Source organism: Barbus barbus (genome assembly GCF_936440315.1).
Source record: "Barbus barbus genome assembly, chromosome: 5".
Taxonomy (NCBI): Eukaryota; Metazoa; Chordata; class Actinopteri; order Cypriniformes; family Cyprinidae; genus Barbus; species Barbus barbus.
Window position 1 is genome coordinate 7,426,140 of NC_136733.1, and position 23,811 is coordinate 7,449,950.

A 23,811-nucleotide genomic window follows, 5' to 3' on the forward strand; every position below is an offset into this window, starting at 1 on the left:
TCGAGCCCTCTCCCAGGGCAGAAGAAACCGTTTCAGAATGTGCTTCCATCCCCTGAAAGTGAGCGCTAGATCTGGCAGGTGTAGAGGAAGAAAAGGACGTGCCCGTCTCCATTCTCTCTGCCAGATCCATCTGCAAACCCCAGGATTTAAGGCACCGCTCTGCCTTGGCAGAGGTGGGACCTGAACTGCGGGGAACGCTGGTGAGAGCACCCTCCTCAAAGAGTGCTCTCCGGAAGCGGAGCATCCGTATCAAGAGGCAAACACAATGCGGACAGTCAACTCCCTCAATAGCTGACCGAGCATGCTCCATTCCCAAACTAGCAATGCACAAACTGTGTGTATCCCCACCTGTGATGAAAAGAGGGAAGGGAGGAAAACACAGCCTGAAACACTGCTTGTCAGCCTCAGAAATCTTGCCAGACTTTGCCATTATATGATTGCAACAGGACATACAACAATAAATATGATGTGACACACATAGAGCGCTCACTGAACAACAGAAGCTGCCGCTGTCTCCACCGCACGTGGTTTTATACTTCCTGGTCGCTACGTCATCCCCACCGGCGACGTCACCCAGGATTCCCTCGAACGTAATACACACGTTTCAGAGCATGGGAACACAGGGGCGTTTCCAAAGAATTTCTCGATGCAGCATAAGTTCCTGAAAGGGAAATTCATTTTTAGTGCAATATTTATTGCCATGACGTTATAAATTTAAGACTTTAAAATTTAAGACTTTATTTGTGGAAGTTTGACTTAAGACTTTACGAACTGCAGAAATCCTTTCTTGATAGCGACATTGTCTAAGGCTGCACTGATGCAGCTTTTTAATTGCACAAAACCAAAGCAGCCTTATAAGACCAGTAAATATGATGAAGCAAGCTACTTTTGTTATAGTCATCTGTGTTTCTGGAAAGATAGTCGCGTTTTGGTTTCGGTGTCTCAACAACTCCACCGCACATCTCTGTGTCCTTCAGTACGACCTCAGTTTATGCAAAGTGTTGCAGCTAACTGACGCCAAATTGGGTCATCTATAGTTCATTTCATCAGAAGATGATAACAGTACTGATGATTTTGTGCTGCATTTCTCTGGAGTCATAGCTCAACTCTTTTTTTCATGTTTGCATGGTTTATTGGGCTATTGCTCAATTTCTCATTTTGTGCAATTTGAAGTGAATGCAATTTCTGTTAGTAAGGATAATTTTGGTGTGTAGTCATCACTAAAGCAGCCTAACAAACAGGAAAAGTTTTCAAAACAGGTTATGTTCTAACAATTACTTAACAATCAACCAAAATGAACAGCATAGCATTGTTGAATAATGGGAGAAAGTTAGTGGTGAAACTTTGAGAACAGACCCTGAAAGAACAATCCTTTGAGGGCAGAATAAATCATGGTCACTGACACAGCGAAGCATGATAAACCTGGTATGACCCATAACATGGCGTGAATTATGAGATGCCTGAATTATGCATATGCTCTCTGAGGTTCAGGGTCCAAATCTCTGTTTAGCTGTAGACTTACTCGATGTAAGGCCAAAACAATTCATAAACTATATTTTTGGTACATCCATCTTCTGCCATTATCTCCTTAACCACGTTTGATTGCTCTTCTGGTATATTTCACAGTTTGAGGGAACAGTTAAAAACAAACCTTTCAAACAGAGGGAAATATGTGTTATTTTAGCTACTAATGCTCTGGAAGGCAACCCATTATGAGACTATGACAAGATCTTTAAATGCTTCCTGATTTATTTTTCCTAAATGGCTGATATTAAGATTAGCATACCGATGAGGAACACTGTAAACATTTTACTTCCAAAAGTGTTTTCTTAAATGTGTTTGTGCTTCAGAAATACCACATTTGGATAAAAAATCCAACAAGATCTAGAGCATCAAACATCCCAGATGCATATTTTCAAGCTCAAAACAAACTCCTAAATGCCATATGCCCTATAACAGTGATAAGGTAGAGCTTCACTGTGAAAGTATTATCTTGAAGTCAATCATTTTTGTTGGAAAACAAATAAGAAAAGCTTTATAGACTGACTGAAAAGCTTCCATGGAATTGAGAATGTTATGTAATGTTAAACATCATCAATATAACTGCACTGAAACTATCAGTCTGATGAGAACGTCTCGGTTACGTACGTAACCCTTGTTCCCTGATGGAGGGAACGGAGACATTGTGTCGTGACGACATTAGGGGATTCACTAATGTCATCACGACAAACTCGTAGTGACCGACAAATAGAGAACAACATTTTAACTGAACTGAGCTGAATAATGATACTAACTTTGCAGCATTGACCCTCAAATATGAATTATCATACAAAGATTTTTTATTTATTTAGTTAGTCAATATCACACATCCCTCCTACCGATATGCTAAAAATTCACTCAAAACCAGTGTTGGGGGTAATGCATTACAAGTAATGCGAGTTAGATAGTTAGTATTACTTTTTTTAAGTAACTAGTGAACACATTACGTATTTACAAATAAGTAATGCCAGTTACTTAGATTTCCTATTTATTAACTGACAGCTCTCCTGTACCCATGTTGAGAGAAATCAGAAGTAAGTGCATTAAGGAGGCATTGTGTACACCAGTGTTGGGGAAAGTTACTTTTAAAAGTAATGTATCACAATATTGCATTACTCCCTAAAAACGTAACTAATTACGCTACTTAGTTACTTTTTATCGAAAGTAATGCGTTACATAACTTTTGCAATACTTTTTAAATCTGGGCAGGGATTCTTTGTTTGTTTTTAATATGAAAAAAGTTCTATTTTTGGCAAATGTAAAAGCCCGTTCACACCAAAAGTGAAATGAATACGCCCCAGGCTGAAGGAAAAGTAAATTCATGTATGTACAGTAGAATGCAAAAGAAGAAATTTCAGCACACTTCAGCAATAAAAAAACCTAAAGAAGCACCAATGTTTATCTAGAGTAATTTTTGCTTATTGAATTTGATCATCGACGGTCAGCAGCAAAGACATTGGTTAATAAAATGGTATTAAATACATAAAGGATATTTGTGTTAACATTTACTTTAATTATTGCAGGTTTGAGTCATATTCTGAGTTGCATTTCATGTTTTTTTTATTTATTTTGAGGAATACTGAATCAGTTTTTTTGTTTGTTTGTTTTTTGCAAGTAATCTGATTATGTAACTCACGTTACATGTAATGCGTTACCCCAACACTGGTGTGCACTGTGTAAACCTGATACTTACTGTACTTCTAGACTAAATGTGAACATGAATTTACTCATCTCACTTAAACAAAAACAGATTCAGTATTCCTTAAAATGAATAAAAACACTAAAATGCAAACTCAGAATGACACAAACATTATTTAAATGTTAAATGTATTTGTATTTAATTTATTCAATCCCATTTTATTACCAATGTCTTTCCTGCTGACCTTCAATGATCCAATTCAACCATATAAATAAACAAAAATGACTTTAGTTAAATATCACATTTGTGTTTCATTGCTTAAGTAAGAGAGTTGAACTTCTCCTGTGTCTTATTCTTCTGCAATCCAGAATGGCAGGACAGCTGAAAGGTTTGTTTTAGCTGTGCCCTCTACAGTACAGACGTGAATTTAGATTTCCTTCAGCCTGAGGCTTATTCATTTCACTTTTGGTGTCAAAGGGCTTTTATATTTGCACTATATTATATTACACTACTAAAAATATTGTACCACCACTAACAACACAATAACTGTATAACAAAGCACAAGTACCACTCACATTTTCTTCAGAAAACCTTGTTCTTCTCACTTTACATCTCAGTTTGTTCTAGAAGATATGAGAATAAATTATGAGCAAATGGCGAAATTTGCTGAAGTCAGTGGAAAACAGCTATACATCTATCTGTCTGTTGAATATCTTAACAGTGTTTCAATCAGTGCTGATATTTGCCAGAAATCAAAACAGCGATGAGCTGTGAAAAGCCAAACATACAGGAGTAACCAAAGAATGGTGAAGCTGACGTGAGAAAAATGAGAGATGCACAACTTGTCAGCCAGGCAGGGGAAAAGAAAAATAGATCGTTCCTGGGGGGCGAAGGGGAATGTGTGTTTTGCCGGCGTGTTTTGACATTCCCAGCGATGAGCCAGACCACTTAGCCTTTGTTCTCCTGGGTGATCTTTATCATTGCCAATTGTTTGCAGAGTTCCTCAAACTTGGAGATGGATTTAAATGGCATGTGACATCCAGAGAGAGAAGCAAAGATAATAAACATTCAGTAATGTAAAGAAAACAACAACAGAAAAATGGTATTTGAAAGTCTAAAGAGTTCCTCTTAAAAAATAATGGTTCTTGGTACCATGAAGAACATCTATTCTACCTTTTCATTCCACAAAAGTAAGTGAAATAATACTATACTAGAGTATAGTATTATTAATTAGTATAGTATTAGTAAAGTATAGCGAAGAACCTTTTCACTATATAGACTATTAACATGTTCTTCAAATTGAGAAAAACTAAGATTAATTTAAGAACTGTCCATTAAAAGATTCTTTGGCGAACCAAAAAATGGTTATTTTATGGCAATATTTTTTTTTTGCAACCTTTATTTTCATGAGCAAAAATGACGTGAGAGCTAATTCAGTAAAATCTATAAGGACACTGTTATTTTCTGTAGAGCTGCTTTCTGTTTATCTGAAATTGTTTGTGAATTCAAAAATAGCTATTGCTGAAATGCTCAAACATAGTTTTCAGAAATGCTAAAAATTAGCTTAGAACATCGTACAGCAATGACCAGCCCTACGACCCAAAACAGCAACTATTCCAGAGTTCCCAGTCTGAAGTCCTTAAACCAAACTACAAATTGTCTGATTAAAAAAAAAAAAAAGAAAAACTCTACAGGGCAACCGCGCAACCACATAATTTAAACAATGTGATTGTTCGAGTCAGTGTTGTTCCAATGAGATTGGCAGTGGATGGTGGCCAGCCTGCATTTGGTGTGATGTCTTGGGGTGATGAGGTTTAGCAAAGGAATGCCACACTCCTTCAATGAATAACAAGATCAGGCAAACTATGCGAGCCATGTATAAACAGACCGTATTACCAGCAAAACAATCAGCTGGTGGTTATTGAAATATGGATTTCCAAACAACGGAAGAGTCAAAGTGTCAAAACCATGCCGTGTAAAGAAACGTCTCCTTAGAAGTAAGGAAAAGACATTTCTGGCATCCTTCCGTTGTCTTATGGGTAGTCATATCCATTACATCGGATTCATCAGATTCATCTGATGGCAGCGCTGCTTGTTATAAAACAAAGCTGGAATGAAGAAATCTCTGCTCTGACTGGCAATTTGAGGTTGGATGCATGCAATGTTGGTTAACGGTATGACTTCACAACAGCATTCCTTGTAATGAAGGAATTTAATAGCTCTTCAAAATGTGCTTTTCGATTTAATCTGATACTGACACACTGCATATAAACTTGGAACTAATCTACTTAATTCATGGTTATAGTAAACTTGACATACCATACAGCTGTACCAAGATTTAGAGCGATACTATACTGAGGTTATGAGCGACACTTGATTACCTTTATTATTTAAGCCATGAAGTATGAGAGGGTACTGTAAATATAGTCATCACAATTGGCCGTCATTTTTGTTGCACCTTTATCTGGGACTATATTGAAAATACAGCATGGTCTTGAGTACTCCCATTGTTATACAACAAAAATAACACACAATGAGTTTTGTGCTGCAACACGTGTTTTGTGTCATAGCTGTTACTCCATAATATAGCCGAAAGCATGTGGATACCCCTTTCTAATTAATGGGTTTGGCTAATTGCATAATTTCCAAAATTGTGTGCTTTCAGCTTTGTTGCAACAGCTTGGGAAGGTCGACAATAATACAACCCGAATTCCGGAAATGTTGGGACGTTTTTTAAATTTGAATAAAATGAAAACTAAAAGACTTTCAAATGACATGAATATATTATTATAATAATATATAAACCAATATTTTATTCACAATAGAACATAGAGAATATAACAAATGTTTAAACAGATACATTTTACACTTTTATCCACTAAATGAGCTCATTTAAAATTTGATGCCTGCTGCAGGTCTCAAAAAAAGTTGGCATGGGGGCAACAAAGGGCTGAAAAAGCAAGACATTTTGAAAAGATTCAGCTGGAAGAACATCTAGCAACTAATTAAGTTAATTGGCATCAGGTCTGTAACATAATTAGCTATAAAAGGTATGTCTTAGAGAGTCTCTCAGAAGTAAAGATGGGCAAATCTGTGAAAGAGTGTGTAAAAAGATTGTGGAATACTTTAAAAAATAACGTTCCTCAAAGTCAAATTGCAAAGGCTTTGCAAATCTCATCTACAGTGCATAACATCATCAAAAGATTCAGAGAAACTGGAGAAATCTCTGTGTAAGGGACAAGGCCGAAGACCTTTGTTGGATACCCGTGGTCTTCAGGCCCTCAGACGACACTGCATCACTTATCGGCATGATTCTGTCATTGACATTACTAAATGGGCCCAGGAATACTTCCAGAAACCACTGTTGGTAAACACAATCCGCCGTACCATCTGCAGATGCCAACTAAAGCTCTATCATGCAAAAAGGAAGCCATATATGAACCCCTGTGATGTTTGTACTGGCTACTGTATACAGGCCACCAGGGCACCATAAAGACTTTATTCAATAATTTGCTGATTTTCTATCCGAGGTAGTGCTGGCTGCAGATAAAGTCCTAATTGCTGGTGATTTTAATATCCATGTTGATAATGAAAGAGATTCGTTGGGATCAGCATTTATAGACATTCTGAACTCCATTGGTGTTAAACAAGACGTTTCAGGACCTACTCATTGTCGAAATCATACTCTAGATTTAATACTGTCATATGGAATTGATGTCAGTAGAGTTGAAATATTGCAGCAGAGCAATGATATCTGAGATCATCTAGTTTCATGTACAGGTCCTTTTCAAAAAATTAGCATATTGTGATAAAGTTCATTATTTTCTGTAATGTACTGATAAACATTAGACTTTCATATATTTTAGATTCATTACAACACAACTGAAGTAGTTCAAGCCTTTTATTGTTTTAATATTGATGATTTTGGCATACAGCTCATGAAAACCCAAAATTCCTATCTCAAAAAATTAGCATATCATGAAAAGGTTCTCTAAACGAGCTATTAACCTAATCATCTGAATCAACTAATTAACTCTAAACACCGGCAAAAGATTCCTGAGGCTTTTAAAAACGCCCAGCCTGGTTCATTACTCAAAACCACAATCATGGGTAAGACTGCCGACCGGACTGCTGTCCAGAAGGCCATCATTGACACCCTCAAGCAAGAGGGTAAGACACAGAAAGAAATTTCTGAACGAATAGGCTGTTCCCAGAGTGCTGTATCAAGGCACCTCAGTGGGAAGTCTGTGGGAAGGAAAAAGTGTGGCAGAAAACGCAGCACAACGAGAAGAGGTGACCGGACCCTGAGGAAGATTGTGGAGAAGGACCGATTCCAGACCTTGGGGGACCTGCGGAAGCAGTGGACTGAGTCTGGAGTAGAAACATCCAGAGCCACCGTGTACAGGTGTGTGCAGGAAATGGGCTACAGGTGCCGCATTCCCCAGGTCAAGCCACTTTTGAACCAGAAACAGCGGCAGAAGCGCCTGACCTGGGCTACAGAGAAGCAGCACTGGACTGTTGCTCAGTGGTCCAAAGTACTTTTTTCGGATGAAAGCAAATTTTGCATGTCATTCGGAAATCAAGGTGCCAGAGTCTGGAGGAAGACTGGGGAGAGGGAAATGCCAAAATGCCTGAAGTCCAGTGTCAAGTACCCACAGTCAGTGATGCTGGTGTTGGTCCACTGTGTTTTATCAAGGGCAGGGTCAATGCAGCTAGCTATCAGGAGATTTTGGAGCACTTCATGCTTCCATCTGCTGAAAAGCTTTATGGAGATGAAGATTTCATTTTTCAGCACGACCTGGCACCTGCTCACAGTGCCAAAACCACTGGTAAATGGTTTACTGACCATGGTATTACTGTGCTCAATTGGCCTGCCAACTCTCCTGACCTGAACCCCATAGAGAATCTGTGGGATATTGTGAAGAGAAAGTTGAGAGACGCAAGACCCAACACTCTGGATGAGCTTAAGGCCGCTATCGAAGCATCCTGGGCCTCCATAACACCTCAGCAGTGCCACAGGCTGATTGCCTCCATGCCACGCCGCATTGAAGCAGTCATTTCTGCAAAAGGATTCCCGACCAAGTATTGAGTGCATAACTGAACATAATTATTTGAAGGTTGACTTTTTTTTATATTAAAAACATTTTATTGGTCGGATGAAATATGCTAATTTTTTGAGATGGGAATTTTGGGTTTTCATGAGCTGTATGCCAAAATCATCAATATTAAAACAATAAAAGGCTTGAACTACTTCAGTTGTGTTGTAATGAATCTAAAATATATGAAAGTCTAATGTTTATCAGTACATTACAGAAAATAATGAACTTTATCACAATATGCTAATTTTTTGAAAAGGACCTGTATATTCCATATAGCTAAAGCTGTAAAGCCAATTCCTTGTTACAAATATGTTAGAACCATCACTTCTACCACAAAAGACTACTTTATAAATAATCTTCCTGACTTATCGCAATTCCTCAACATATCCAATAGCTCAGAACAACTTGATGATATAACAGAAACTATTGACTCTCACTTTTCTATCATTTTAGATATGGTTGCTCCTTCTCTAGATACGGTTGCTGCACTCATTCTCTTGAAATTAAGAATTGTATAAACTTGTTAAATCATCTAAACCAACAACCTGTATGTTAGACCCTGTTCCATCTAAGCTCCTAAAAGAGATGCTTCCAGAAGTAATAGATCCTCTTCTGAATATTATTAACTCATCATTGTCATTAGGATATGTCCCAAAAACCTTCAAACTGGCTGTTATTAAGCCTCTCATTAAAAAGCCACAACTTGACCCCAAATAATTAATTACAGACCGATCTCGAATCTTCCTTTCTGTCAAAGATATTAGAAAAGGTAGTATCATCACAACTATGTTCCTTCTTATATGTGAGGATTTCCAGTCAGGTTTCAAACCATTTAATAGTACTGAGACTGCTCTCATTAGAGTTACAAATGTAACAATGTATAAGCTCAAAAGGGAATTGTACATAAATAATTACAATTAATTATGATTAATTACAATTATTTATATCGGCTAACAGTAATAACTGTAGCAGTATTAAATTGCCATCATCTAATCTGTTCGTCCAGCGAACATTTAGTGTATATTCATATCAACCCTAAGAAAGGATATTTTCCTGGCCACAGAAAATACTTTCCTTAGTATTAAGGAGTAACAATCAAAAATCGTAAAGGGACATTCATTTGCAAGGCAGAATCAGAAACTATTTACTAAACACTAACACAGACTAGTCTAACAAACAAACAAACAAACATACAATCACTCATACATGGGGAAAGGGCAAATGAGAGTTGATGGATGAAACCATCAGGAAAACCAGAGAATACAGTTATGGAAAGAGTCATTTAACCACCTGAGTAAAACCATCAGCGCAGTTTATAACGGGTTCTATAACTTATACTAAACCTCTGTTTTGTTTAGTTAAATGTAAGATACTTGCAAAGGTTTGGTGGTGTTGGAGTTCTTCAAGTTCTTCTGGGTTTGAAGGGTGATGAACTCCAAAAGATGCTATTCTGGCTCGGTGGTATTTGGGAGTTTCTTCCCAGGCAGAAAGAGAAAAAGAGCTAAGAAAGAGATCTGCTGAGTTCCGAGGATCCTTTGTTGAATGGAAAGTCAAGGCAGCAATGCCTGGCACAAAAACTTAGAGGGTCCAGAAGAGTTCTAGCTCACATCCTCATCTTCTCAGAATCTAACAGAACCGCAGACTGCCAGGGCATCACGTGATGTGAGAGCTTTATCTGCTATAGAGGCCAGACCTCTGGGGAGTCAAAGAGCCTATGGTGACTTGAACTTTTGGAGGGAAAGTTTACGACTCTTTGTCTCCATGCATGGTCATTTGCATATGAACCGAATAGGAAGTTGATATACAAAAAGATTCTTAGAACACTTATAAGTTGCATAGGTATCGACATATAATATACACTCTCAATTAGATCACCCGAAGACGAATTTATAGAGACCAAACATGATATACACGAGGTAATATTAACTAGTGTTCTATCATAAGCATGCATAAAACAGGATACAATACACAAAAACATATACAAGAACAGTAATAATATAAGCAATGACCTGAAGATATGTGTGTTCATTCAAAGAAAGGTTTTTCTATGAATCAATTAGAGAAGATTCCTTGCCTCTTTCCTAATGGGAAATGAAGTGAGTTGCTCTGCCCGCATTCCTTTGAGCAATAAAACAAGTGTTATCAGATGGGTTGCCATGGAACCAGAGGCCTGTTCTTCCTTTCTTAGGTGTTAATGCATTTCGGGGGAAGGGTCCACAGACCCTCATAGTTGGCCTTTTGGTTAGGTGAGGGGGCATAAGAGATTGTTTGTTAAATATAACAAATATTTGTGTGTCTGATTGGTCCAAATGTTACACAAACAACCTGCTTTTATCATCTGATCGTGGTTGTATCTCTCTATTAGTGCTACTGGATCTTAGCGCCATGTTTGATACTATCGACCACAACATTCTTTTAAATAGACTAGAAAATGATGTTGGCATTAGAGGAAGTGCACTGGCATGGTTCAAATCCTACTTATCTGACTGCCATCAATTTGTGGCAGTAAATGAAGAGGTATCATACCAATCACAAGTGCAGTATGGAGTACCTCAAGGCTCAGTACTTGGCCCCTTACTTTTCACGCTTTACATGTTACCCTTGGGAGACATCATTAGGAAACATGGTGTTAGCTTAGTTATGCTGATGATACCCAGCTCTATATTTCTTTGCGACCTGATGAAACTTACCAATTTGCAAAACTAACGGAATGTATAGTTGATATCAAAAACCGGATGACTAGTAATTTCTTAATGTTAAATTCTGAAAAAACAGAGGTGTTAATTATTGGACCAAAAACGTTGGCATGTCATAACCTAGATCACTGTCTAATACTTGATGGCTGCTCTGTAAATTCTTCGTGATCAGTTAGGAACCTAGGCGTACTTTTTGATAGCAATCTTTCCTCCGAAAAACATGTTTCTAGCATTCGTAAAACTGCATTGTTCCATCTTAAAAGGTCCTCGAGGCTAGATTATTGTAATGCTTTATTGGGTGGTTGCTCTGCACATTAGAGTTCTTACTAGAACCAGGAAGTATGACCACATTAGCCCGGTTCTGTCAACACTGCACTGGCTCCCTATTAAACATTGTATACATTTTAAGATCTTGCTAATTACCTATAAAGCCCTGAATGGTTTGGCACCTCAGTATTTGAGTGAGCCCTTATCGCATTATAGAAAAATTTCTCAGTTTTGTTATGTTATCTATGTTCTATTGTGAATAAAATATTGGCTCATGTGATTTGAAATTATTTTAGTTTTCATTTAAGTAAAGAATTCGGGTTGTATTTAAAAATGTAGCTGCAAGCAGCAATTAAGGGCCAGGCATTACAGGGGGGAAATGAGCAAAACTTGGCAATGAGGATCAGAACAACTGCGAAAATTAGTAAATAAAGGCATTTGAAAATTATTTTAAGTCAATGTTGGGTGACAATGACACATATAACATACAAAGCTTTGCAGAGATACAGCCTCAAATGCAGTTTGGCATTACACTATCAAATGCATTGTTGCGGTAAACGAAAACAGTTTTTTCTATCAATGTGAAATCCATAATATTTTGCCGCCATGCACTAAGTTTGAATTGGTGAAAATTGCTCCTTTGGTCTAGTAGGAGTTAAAAAAAGTAAGTTTTTATAATCAAAATGGCAGAGAGGACTATGGCATATTTGGTATCTATGTTCTCGGAATGACCCTAGAGTAAGACCAGACTTGTGACAGTAGTTAAAATTAATCAAAATGTATTGGAGTAAATTTATTGAGTACCTTTAGGACATGATGACGATGACACATTTTGAGTTTCATAGCAATTTGCCAATGTGTTCGGAGAATACAGCATTTTATGACAAAGTTAAAAATGTTTGATGCACAAAATGGCCAACATGGGGAAATTGGGTGTGGTTCAAATCAATATGTTGCACCAAAACTAAAGAGGCCAGTCTTCTGATTTTTGGCCTAACCATTCAGATGTATGTATTCATTCATTCAATTTTTTTTTTGCTTAAAACTTGCTGTTTGTGCCATTTTTCACATCTCCTCACTACTAGGTGACCCTGTGCCGAAACTATGCAATAGTTGTCATGACACACACTGCCTTTGGTCTGAATATAGTCTAGGAGGAGTTTAAAAAGGTGTTTTTTGTTCCTTTGGATTATTCAGTATGGCGGAATATTTTTCATGACTGAAAATAACTTCACAGAGTGCAGTTGACTTGAGCTAAGCAATCAGAGCAAAGTAGAATTAGCATAAACGTGAGTGCAACTTTGGACAACTGATGGTGCTAGAGGGATTAAATTAGAGACTGTGGTTAATGTTCAGACCAGGGGTGCTCAGTCCTGCTCCTGGAGAAAGTTCACCTCCAACCGTGATCAAACACAATTGAACCAACTAATTAAGATCTTCAGGAACACTTAATAATTGCAGACAGGTGTGTTCATGTTTCTCGAGGATCAGGGTTGGGCACCCCTGGTTTAGACTGTCCTCTATCTATATACCAAACTTCATAACTTTTCTAAAGAAGAAGAATGGATACAATTAGTGCCTACACACCTTTGGTGCTTGGCCACTAATCATAATATATTAGCATATAAACATATGTCTACATTTTTGCATTTAAGATGGCCGAAGATGGCCATTGATGTGCGCTGGTATGTTTTAATAAGCTTCATGTTTGATAAACCTGCTCACAGAGGCATCTCTGATGCACAGATCAATCCAAAGATGTGGCTACAGCTCTTAAGGTGGTCGTCATCAAGAAATAGTGTTTCAAGAGCCACTAAGAGCAAACTAAGGGACATGATTTGACAGTTGCACTGGAGTAAGACAACATTTCATACTTTTTTTTCCCACTGTCACATGTGGAAAGAGTAAAGTAGCAAATGAGTGATTTATGAGCTCAATAATATTTAGGCCTGGCTTCAACCTATACATTTGGTGTGTATGTCCCTGCACAGCATCCATAGAGGCCATATATACAGAATCTCATAGAAGTGAGTACACCCCTCACATTTTTGTAAATATTTTATTATATTCATGTGACAACACTGAAGAAATGGCACTTTGCTACAGTGTAAAGTAGTGAGTATACAGCTTGTATAACAGTGTAAATTTGTTGTCCCCTCAAAATAACTCAACACACAGCCATTAATGTCTAAACCGCTGGCCACAAAAGTGAGTACACCCTTAAGTGAAAATGTCTAAATTAGGCCCAGTGTCAATATTTTGTGTGGCCACCATTATTTTCCAGCACTGCCTTAACCCTCTTGGGCATGGAGTTCACCAGAGCTTCACAGGTTGCTACTGGAGTCCTCTTCCACTCCTCCATGACGACATCACGGAGCTGGTGGATGTTAGAGACCTTGCGCTCCTCCACCTTCCGTTTGAGGATGCCCCACAGATGCTCAATAGGGTTTAGGTCTGGAGACATGCTTGGCCAGTCTATCACCTTTACCCTCAGCTTCTTTAGCAAGGCAGTGGTCGTCTTGGAGGTGTGTTTGGAGTCATTATCATGTTGGAATACTGCCTTGCGGCCCAGTCTCTGCTTCAGTATGTCACAGTACATGTTGGCATTCATGGTTCCCTCAATGAACTGTAGCTCCCCAGTTGCCGGCAGCACACATGCAGCCTACCAGACCCTGACACTCCCACCACCATGCTTGACTGTAGGCAAGACACACTTGTCTTTGTACTCCTCACCTGGTTACCGCCACACAGGCTTGACGCCATCTGAACCAAATAAGTTTATCTTGGTCTCATCAGACCACAGGACATGGTTCGAGTAATCCATGTCCTAGTCTGCTTGTCTTTAGCAAACTGTTTGCAGGCTTTCTTGTGTATCATCTTTAGAAGAGGCTTCCTTCTGGGACGACAGCCATGCAGACCAATTTAATGCAGTGTGCGGCATATGGTCTGAGAACTGACAGGCTGACCCCCCACCCCTTCAACCTCTGCAGCAATGCTGGCAGCACTCATACGTCTATTTCACAAACACAACCTCTAGATATGACGCTGAGCACGTGCACTCAATTTCTTTGGTCGACCATGGCGAGGCCTGTTCTGAGTGGAACCTGTCCTGTTAAACACTGTATGGTCTTGACCACTGTGCTGCAGCTCAGTTTCAGGGTTGTGGCAATCTTCTTATAGCATACACCATCTTTATGTAGAGCAACAACCGTGCCATGTTGAACTTCCAGTGGCCAGTATGCGAGAGTGAGAGTGATAACGTCAAATTTAACACACCTGCTCCCCATTCATACCTGAGACCTTGTAACACTAATGAGTCACATGACACCGAAGAGAGAAAATGGCTAATTGGGCTCAATTTGGACATTTTCACTTAGGGGTGTACTCACTTTTGTGGCCAGTGGTTTAGACATTAATGGCTGTGTTGAGTTATTTTTAGGGGACAGCAAATTTATACTGTTATACAAGCTGTACACTCACTACTTTACATTGTATCAAAGTGTCGTTTCTTCAGTGTTGTCACATGAAAAGGTATACTAAAATATTTACAAAAATGTGAGGAGTGTACTCACTTCTGTGAGATACTGAATATATATATATATATATATATATATTTTTTTTTGCTTAGTTTTCCATACCATACATGTTTAAATAAACTATATCTTATCAATCCTCATGAATTAGTGTAATAAAATGACATTTTAATAAAAATGTGTGCACTTAATATTATTCTTAAATTTATAACTATGGCTGATTCATAGATGTTTTTATAGAGCCAGCCAAAGTTTTAATCCATCTTTTTCCAATCCCATTCTTCTCCCTTTTATCATGTATCATCTTAGAAAAGCATTTACTTAAAAAAAAAAATAAAATATCCATAAGTGGAAATAAAGTGTTTGAGGTAATAGGCCTAGGGTAATTAAATGTGGTGTCCTTGTGTTGTTGTTTAAATATGGTTTGGGAAAGGTGTAGGGGTGTGCTGTAGGCATAGAAACAAGTACATCCAAATAAGACAGCATTTACTTATGATTTTAATAAATATACATGGAATATTTTGTATACTGTTTGTGTATTATGTTACCTACTGCAATCCGCTGAGGTGCAAATAGTATCTTCCACTATTTACACTAAGGCCCAGATTTATTAACAGCTTGCACCAGCGCAAACCGTCTTTTGGCATTAAATAGTACTGTCGGGATTTACTAAAGACGCGCAGTAGAGAATTAGCACTAAAAAGGCGTGGACACCTTATTGGATATGCATTTGTAGGAGTTTCGGTAACACTTCGGTAACGTCCAGTTATAAGTAATTTATAAGTGATTAGTTAATGATTAACTAATCGTTTACAAAACATTCATAAGCAATTAATAAGTGATATGCTAACAATTTGTGTATGTTTTGTTAATTCATTTAAAAGTCATTTACAAGTAATTAGCTAATGATAAATACAAAACATGACTATGCATTCATAGATGATTAATAATTGATATGTTAATATTTTTATCTATGTTTTGTAGAATAAGTTTTGAATCATTTACAAGTGATTAGATGATGATGAACTAATCATTTACAAAACATAACTATACATTCACAAATGATTATGTATATGCTAACAATTTATAAATCTGTCATAAGTTATCTTTAAATATAGCATCATGAAATAATCAAACACATCCTTAATGGTTAATAGTTACTAGTTAATATATTATTAATCACTTATAGATCATTGAAATGTCAACATTGTACTATTATCTCAATAATCATTATAAATCATTTACAAAGCTTTCTGCATCCCCTAATCTAAAGTGTAAACTAATCATCAGTTGTAAATGTTTTACAAACTTTATGGTTTCCAGTCGTGTGTGCGTAAATATATATATATATTCACAAACAACCTGTAACCTGGAAGGTTTGTAAAACATTTACAACTGATGATTAGTTTACACTTTAGATTAGGGGATGCAGAAAGCTTTGTAAATGATTTATAATGATTATTGAGATAATAGTACAATGTTGACATTTCAATGATCTATAAGTGATTAATAATATATTAACTAGTAACTATTAACCATTAAGGATGTGTTTGATTATTTCATGATGCTATTTATAAAGATAACTTATGACAGATTTATAAATCGTTAGCATATTACTTAATCATTTGTGAATGTATAGTTATGTTTTGTAAATGATTAGTTCATCATTAGCTAATTACTTGTAAATGACTTTTAAATTAATTAACAAAACATACACAAATTGTTAGCATATCACTTATTAATCGCTTATGAATGTTTTGTAAATGATTAGTTAATCATTAATCACTTATAAATGACTTATAACTGGACGTTATTATAAAGTGTTACCGGAGTTTCCCTTTCCGATGCAAAATTTATGAGAAGAGAGTATGGGAAGAATGAATTTGCACTCGTCAAATTACTGGTATTTGCGCCATATATTTGTTATTTTTCTTTGAAGACAACCAACTAAACCAACAATATTTAAATCTCTTTCTTGCCTTTCAATGCTCTGTTGTTTGCCTGAGGCACTGTGGCATTGAAACACAGAAAACACTATAAATACAATATAGTTAGATCTAAAATCTGATGGATCACTCGTATCATCGTTTTATGTTGTCTTATTGCCAAAGCTCTGAAACTTGCTCTATGGAACAGCACTAATGCATTAAAGACATAATAGTATGACTTCCTGTAAAGCTGCTTTGAAACAAGCCTTATACAAATAAATCTGACTTGACTTTGATTATTTACACTTAGTGAAAAGAAAAAAAAATGTTTCTAGACTTTGTGCAAATAGCCTCTGCCTAATAATAATACATTAACTAGACAGAGCCAGTTATGCTACACATAAACAGTCAAACATAGGGATCAGTCTCCTCAATGACCCGAGTGTTCATGCTAGCTGATGGTGGGCCATTTCTCCCTGTGATTAGCAGCGGAGCCAGGGCTGTTTAGCGCACGTTGTGCTGGGTGGTCTAAGAAAATGCTGAGCAGCAGCTTTAATGTATTTTGTATTTGCCAAACGGAACTCCGTCATTAGAGGAAGTGGGAGTCCCATTTAAGCTGCTACTAACTGTAATGGCTGTTTTTTTTTCTCTCTCTTGTTGTGCATGCAATTTTCCTAACATAACAAATCCACTGGAATCCCTGCGCTCCTGCCTGCATGTTTTTAGTGGTCTGAGGCTCATAAACAAGAACTCCAGAAACACTCTTTCAAGGACACCTTTCGGTTTTAATGATTTTGTCGCATGACGTCATGTTTATGTTGCCTAAACCCATTTTGTTTTTCAGTTACAAAGGAACTTAAAAACAGAGACTAGGACACACATTGAAACACTTTTTCTCATGTCCACCCTTTCCTCTGTTCTAGGTTCACTCTGTATGCCGTGGACAGCCGTGGTAGTCGGTCGGATGCGAGTTTTGTGACTGTCCGCACGTCATGTCCGATGGTGGATGACAGCAAAGCAGAAGGTACATTGCCATTCTCCTTCACTCCATTCACAAGTGTGAATAAACAGTGTGAGTGGCGCGCCAGTGAAATGTCATCTTCACACCCATCTGAGGTGGCAGCTCTTCATGTCCTGCCTGTTTACGATTACGTCATCCATAACAGCTGGACCATTTTACTCTAACAGAATTCACAGGTCTGGCAGCAGTATGAATCATAGGGAAGTACAGCACTCAAAATCCATGTCAAAGTAAAAGTAAGATTACAGAAAGTTAACTTAAAGGAAAGGAAAAGTGGGACTTACCATACAATGTGATGTGATAAGAAACAAAAAAACATGACAAACATTAAAACATGTTAGGAAATCTGATCTTTGCTTCTCCTTCTCTTGTGAAAAAGAAGTGTGCTAATTATATTAAATGTGCATTACAGTGTACTTTTAAATCCTAAAAGTAGAAGAAAAAGAAAAACAAAAAACAGGTAGTCATTTGTCTGCCATTAGAAATGAGAGAAAACATCTGAAAAGACCAGATTTTCTTAGAAAGCTTGTTCTTTGAAAACAGACAGTTCAGATTTCAGATGTCAGATCTACTTTCTCCTCAAACAGAGATCGCAGACAAAGTGTACAACCTCTATAACGGCTACACCAGTGGAAAGGAGCAACAGATGGCCTACAACACCCTGATGGAGATTTCACCCCCACTGCTGTATCGTGTACAGCATCATTACAATTCTCACTACGAGAAGTTTGGAGACTTTGTGTGGAGGAGTGAGGATGAGCTTGGCCCCAGGTGAGGAAGATAATGACCAAAGCAATGTTTATAATTCAACCGCAGTAATTTGTCAGTCATTTGCTTTCTTTCTTTCATACCTTTTACTTTTTTTTTTTTTATAAGAACTATCTAATAAGCATTTTAATCAAATAGAAGCAAAAAAATCTACATTTTTAACTCTTTCCCTGCCAGTTTTTTTTTTATTATTTTTTTTTTTATTACAGTAACTGCTAGCATTTTTGATCACTTTCACAATTTTTTTATGGCCCCCAGTTTTATGGATATCTGAACATGCAATATGTCAAAAGAATAAACAGAGCCTCTGCTTTTTACCAAAAACCAAAATAAACAAACATGCATACGTATTCTAGCTTCATGCATTCTTGTTTAACCAACACTTGAATGTGGGTAATTTTTGAAGATAAAGTGGAGAAAATGGTGTTCTGGACTAGACCACATACGGATCGGATTCAGAATGATGATCAAAATACAGATGGAGTGAATCACTTCCATCAACACCCACAAGGCCTGCAAAGCTTAAACTACTTCCTTTAATTCAGTATTGTTAGGCAGTTTTGATTTATATGTAGTTTAATAATCAAAATTTATTTTCATATGCATCTGTTTACATATGCAATCACTTGTTTCTTTTCTTCACCGTGTTTTGATCCAGAGATTCAATACTCTTTCAGAAAATGTGTAACATATAACAGTGAAAACACAGAAAGCTGGAAAATTCCGTCAATGGTGGGGAAAGAGTTCAAAGACAAATGACATACAGTAGACTATATGTTATAGCAAAATAGCATAAGCTCACATTTCAAGCCAAACATTAAAAAAAATAATAATTTGGTACTGTAGGATTTAAATGATAAACCAATAGATATGGTACAGAAATGGATACCGTCCACCCTAGAATCGTGAAGAGATCATGATACACTATATCAGTGGTTCTCAAACATCTCCATGAAGTACCCCCAGCACTGCACATTTTTTATGTCTCCCTATATCTGACACACGCACTTCAGGTCTTGCAGTCTCCACTAATGAGCTGATGAGTTGAATCAGGTGTGATAGATGAGGGAGACATACAAAATGTTTTATTCTATTGTGTAATTACTTCTATTGCCTTTGAAATACTGTTGGAAGGCCACTTACTGTGATGTATTGTTATTGTACATTCATACATATTTAAGTGTTGCTTGAGAATATGAAGGTTTTTTTTTTTTTAATGAGCCTAGGCAAAACACAAAGAGGAAGTGTGCACAGACCCTTCCACTGGCCCCTGGTTTAGCTCTGCTTGGCTGGGGCCATCATAAGATTGCCATCCTAAACTCTCTGTGAATGTTTGTGTAATCTACTTTCTGGCAGAACTAGCAGGCAAATGAAACCGAGACCACCAATTACAGTTCATTTTCCCTTTTTGGAAGGAACCAATAATCTTTATGAATATCAACACAGGCTTTGCATTAGGATTAAATAGCATATTTTTGGAGCAGTAAGTAATTTTTGTCCTAAAACAGGGCATGTTTCATGAAAAGTCTTTCAAAACAACTTTGGATCCTATTGTGAGTTTGAAGATAAAAAGGAAATTTAATTTTAGAGCTGGCACAATTTTTTACTGTATATGTGCACTGTTTAGTTTTATACTTTTGACCTTTTTTCATTGCTTTCATTGCAAGAAATATATATATATATATTTTTATTTTTTTATTTTTTTATATATATAAACTATGAGCATTTTTTCAAAGGAAAAATAAAAATATAGTCTAACGATCAAGTCAGGATTACTTTTTATGATTTTATTTATCTAAACAAATGTCAAGCGGCATCAGATGAAAAGTAATATTTTTCTGATACATTAAAAACTAGTTCACGTCCCAATTATACCCCCCCCCCCACCCATTTTTTTATTCAGAAATTTAAATCATGGTTATCTGTATGAACAACACTTTTTTGAAGAAGTAGAAGAAGAACCTGTTTGATCTGGACAAGGCTCACAAGTGGTTGTTGCACTGCATGAAAACTAGAAAAGGAGGCTCACTGGAAATACATGACTGGCAACATTCTGCAAAACCAACATACCAGTGTTGCGCAACCCGAGTAACAGATTTTAAGTTTTGCAGAAATGTAGGCAGTGCACATATTTGCGCCTCAGTACACATCACACTTTTATTGTCCACACTAACAGATCTCTTTCTGGTCACAACAGGAAGGCCCATTTGATCCTGAGACGAATGGATCGGATCAGTCTGTTCTGTCGCTCGCTGCTCCGCAGTGGCTTCATCCAAAGCCGAACAGAGAGTGTGCCGTACATGCTGTGTCGCAGTGATGACACGAGACCGGGAGGCTCTTTATGGCACAGTTCACTTCACGAAACCCGGCTCGCCTGCCTGGAGAAAGTCATATCAGTGCAACGCAACATATACGGAAAGTCAAAATTACGATGAGACAGGAGACGTTTGGACTCGACCTTCTCTCTTTATGGTCTCCAGCTTGGCTGTTCTTTTTCTAAATCCAAATGACTTTTTGAGATTGTGAGAGATTTTGTTGTTTCTTTCTCTCTCTTTTTTTTTCTTTTCGCTTCTTTTCCAAATACAGAGAGCCTCGGATAGGAAAAAATATATTATTATTAACAATATTATTATTATTATTATTATTTTTTTCTTTTGTTTCTCTTTTAAGGACATCAGTTTTGGTCGAAAGACTGAACTACTGAAGGACTATTTACGAATGTAAGAATTTCACTGCATGGTGCTGCAGAACTCCAAACCAGGTTCCCTGCTACTCATTTTGCAAACATATCTCTTGGAATACCTAGCCAAGCAAGACGAGGACATGATCTCTCGGAGGTTTTCCTTCTTTTCTATTCAACCCTTTTTGACATCAATTCTATTAATCTTTTTTTTTATAGTTTTGCCACAGTTAATTGAGAAAACTATCTAAGAATATTGTCAGGGTCACAGTAAATGCTTTTGAGAACAAGTATAGTCCTGTCACGCATATAATCTTCAGCCAAAATAATGTTCCTTTACAGTGTCCAAAGAAATGAAAGGGGGTATTGCTGGCCAATGAAACCAATAGATTTCATCAAAGTGAATAATCTAATGTATTTGGCAAAGGATTGTGGTACAAAAGAATGCATTGTGCAGAACCCTTCTGTAAATGATTGTCTGGGAACAAAGTGTTGTTGAAAATGCAGTTGGAATGGAACAAATGGTAAGAACTTAGCCTCAACACATTTTCAGTAAGTAAGTTACTATATCCCATGCTATATTCATTGTGATAGTTAAATATGCTATTGTAAATACAATTGTAAATGCAGTATGTAATAAGTGAATATGATTTTTTTTTTGTCTGTGGGGGGAGGGGGGTCTATTAAATATGTATATAGAATCTCAAGACGTTTTCTCGGTTTTATCTGAAAATATGTGAAGAATCAATTAAATTGAGGAAACTCCTGTTATACTACATCACTGGCAATCTCTATATTATAGAATGTTGTTGTGCTCATCACACACCTGTTGCAAAACTGTAAGATGCTCAACACTTAAAAGTAAGTCAACATAAATTGGGGTTGGGGTTATAGGGCTTAGGGTTATACTTGGTCTGCAATATTGTCTGTTTTGCTCCTTGAGCACTGATGACTTAACATGCCAAACATAATGGCCTGTTAATACACATGATTTTCAGATTCATGTGTTTAAAAATTTATAAATATCTCAGTGAGACTATAATAGTCAAATTTCGACATCTGCAGCATGCATAAGTGAAGTGAAGTGACATACTGCCAAGTATGGTGACCCATACTCAGAATTCGTGCTCTGCATTTAACCCATCCAACGTGCACACACACAGCAGTGAACACACACACACCGTGAACACACACCCGGAGCAGTGGGCAGCCATTTATGCTGCGGCGCCCGGGGAGCAGTTGGGGGTTTGGTGCCTTGCTCAAGGGCACCTCAGTCATGGTATTGAGGGTGGAGAGAGCGCTGGGCATTCACTCCCCCCACCTACAATCCCTGCCGGCCCGAGACTCGAACCCACAACCTTTGGATTACGAGTCCGACTCTCTAACCATTAGGCCACAACTTGTTTTTACATAAAAAAAACATCAGAGAGTTCAGGGATATTTTGTCTACTGTGAATGGACCCCATGGTCCTGTTTATTTATAAAATCCAATTGACCTGTAAGCCCCTCCCGTCAAACGCAGACTAGCCAATGGCAGTCGAGTATCAGTCGCACGAGGAGTGGAACTCGGACAACTTTAGGTTTCAGTGCCATAGAGAAACATGGGAAGATCCGAAGCTCACATCGATTTTATGGGGTTTATGTTTAAAACATAGAAAAACGATGTGCCTGGGGTACTTGTAACACTGATTCCAGGTATCCCGAGAGGATAGGCAATATAATTTATTTTATTCTATTTCCTAAACCCAAACAGAACAGAGCAAAATGTCCCTAAGCATTCAACCCCAATCCCAATGAAGACGAATACATTATTTATTTTTTGTCATACTCTCATTAAGTTATAATTTTCATCTGCTCAAGCAGAACGTTAATGTCATCTTGCGTTTCAGCAAGGTATCTCTGGCTAAAACTAGCTAATGCTAAAGTTAGGGAGTCTGTGCTAATGTACAAACCTAAATAGCGAACTGTTCTCGTGTCTTGTACAGTGTAGGGCAAAAACACATAAACGAATATAATATAATATAATCTTACCCTGCAGTACATGAACAGTGTTGATCCGGGATTTTTTCATCTGCAGTCGTGATGACTATAATATGAGGCTTATCCCACTTACATTGTGATCTATAAACCCTTGCTTCCAAATGAATACCCACAACATTTATTTTAAAATCTTTTAAATATTCCTCCATATCATATTTAAGTACCACTTGAATGGTGGTCCTTCTGTGTCCAAAATTTATCAAAAAGATATAGGGACAAGGTTTTCGCTGACAGCTGTCATTGTAAGACAGTTAGCAACTCCTTTTGTTTGTCAGAGTTTGCAACAGTAACTAAGGGGGGCGGGGCTTACCGATAGGTCAATTGTTAGTTATCCATGGATTTTTGGTCTGTGTACAGTACTTGGGGGAAACAAAAGTGCTGAAGGAACTCTGAAACCAAATTGACTCAACATATGTAGAATTGTGTTTCTCCTGAATTCCTCACACTAATCCATTTGACTTCAATTGAACAAAAGTAACTTGGCATGCAAAATATAATGCTAAATAGTAGTCCCCCATATTCATGTAGTGGAATTACTATTCAGTTATGAACAAGCATGGGGCAGGCAAACTTTGTGGTTTTAGTTAACACTGCAACCTCT

At 37.4% G+C, this 23,811-nt stretch overlaps 1 protein-coding gene across 1 annotated transcript in view; it reads left to right on the forward strand.

Moving 5' to 3' along the window:
• Positions 1-20,925, forward strand: part of LOC306869424 (astrotactin-2-like) — a gene marked incomplete at both ends in the record, with an annotated part of 458,741 nt that extends 437,816 nt beyond the window's left edge. Inside the window, 3 exons of the mRNA XM_079416194.1 lie at positions 17,625-17,725; positions 18,310-18,493; positions 20,688-20,925. Coding sequence (XP_079272320.1) covers positions 17,625-17,725; positions 18,310-18,493; positions 20,688-20,925 — 523 coding nt within the window. The remainder of the gene's footprint in view (positions 1-17,624; positions 17,726-18,309; positions 18,494-20,687) is intronic.
• Between the last annotated feature and the right edge of the window lie 2,886 nt (positions 20,926-23,811).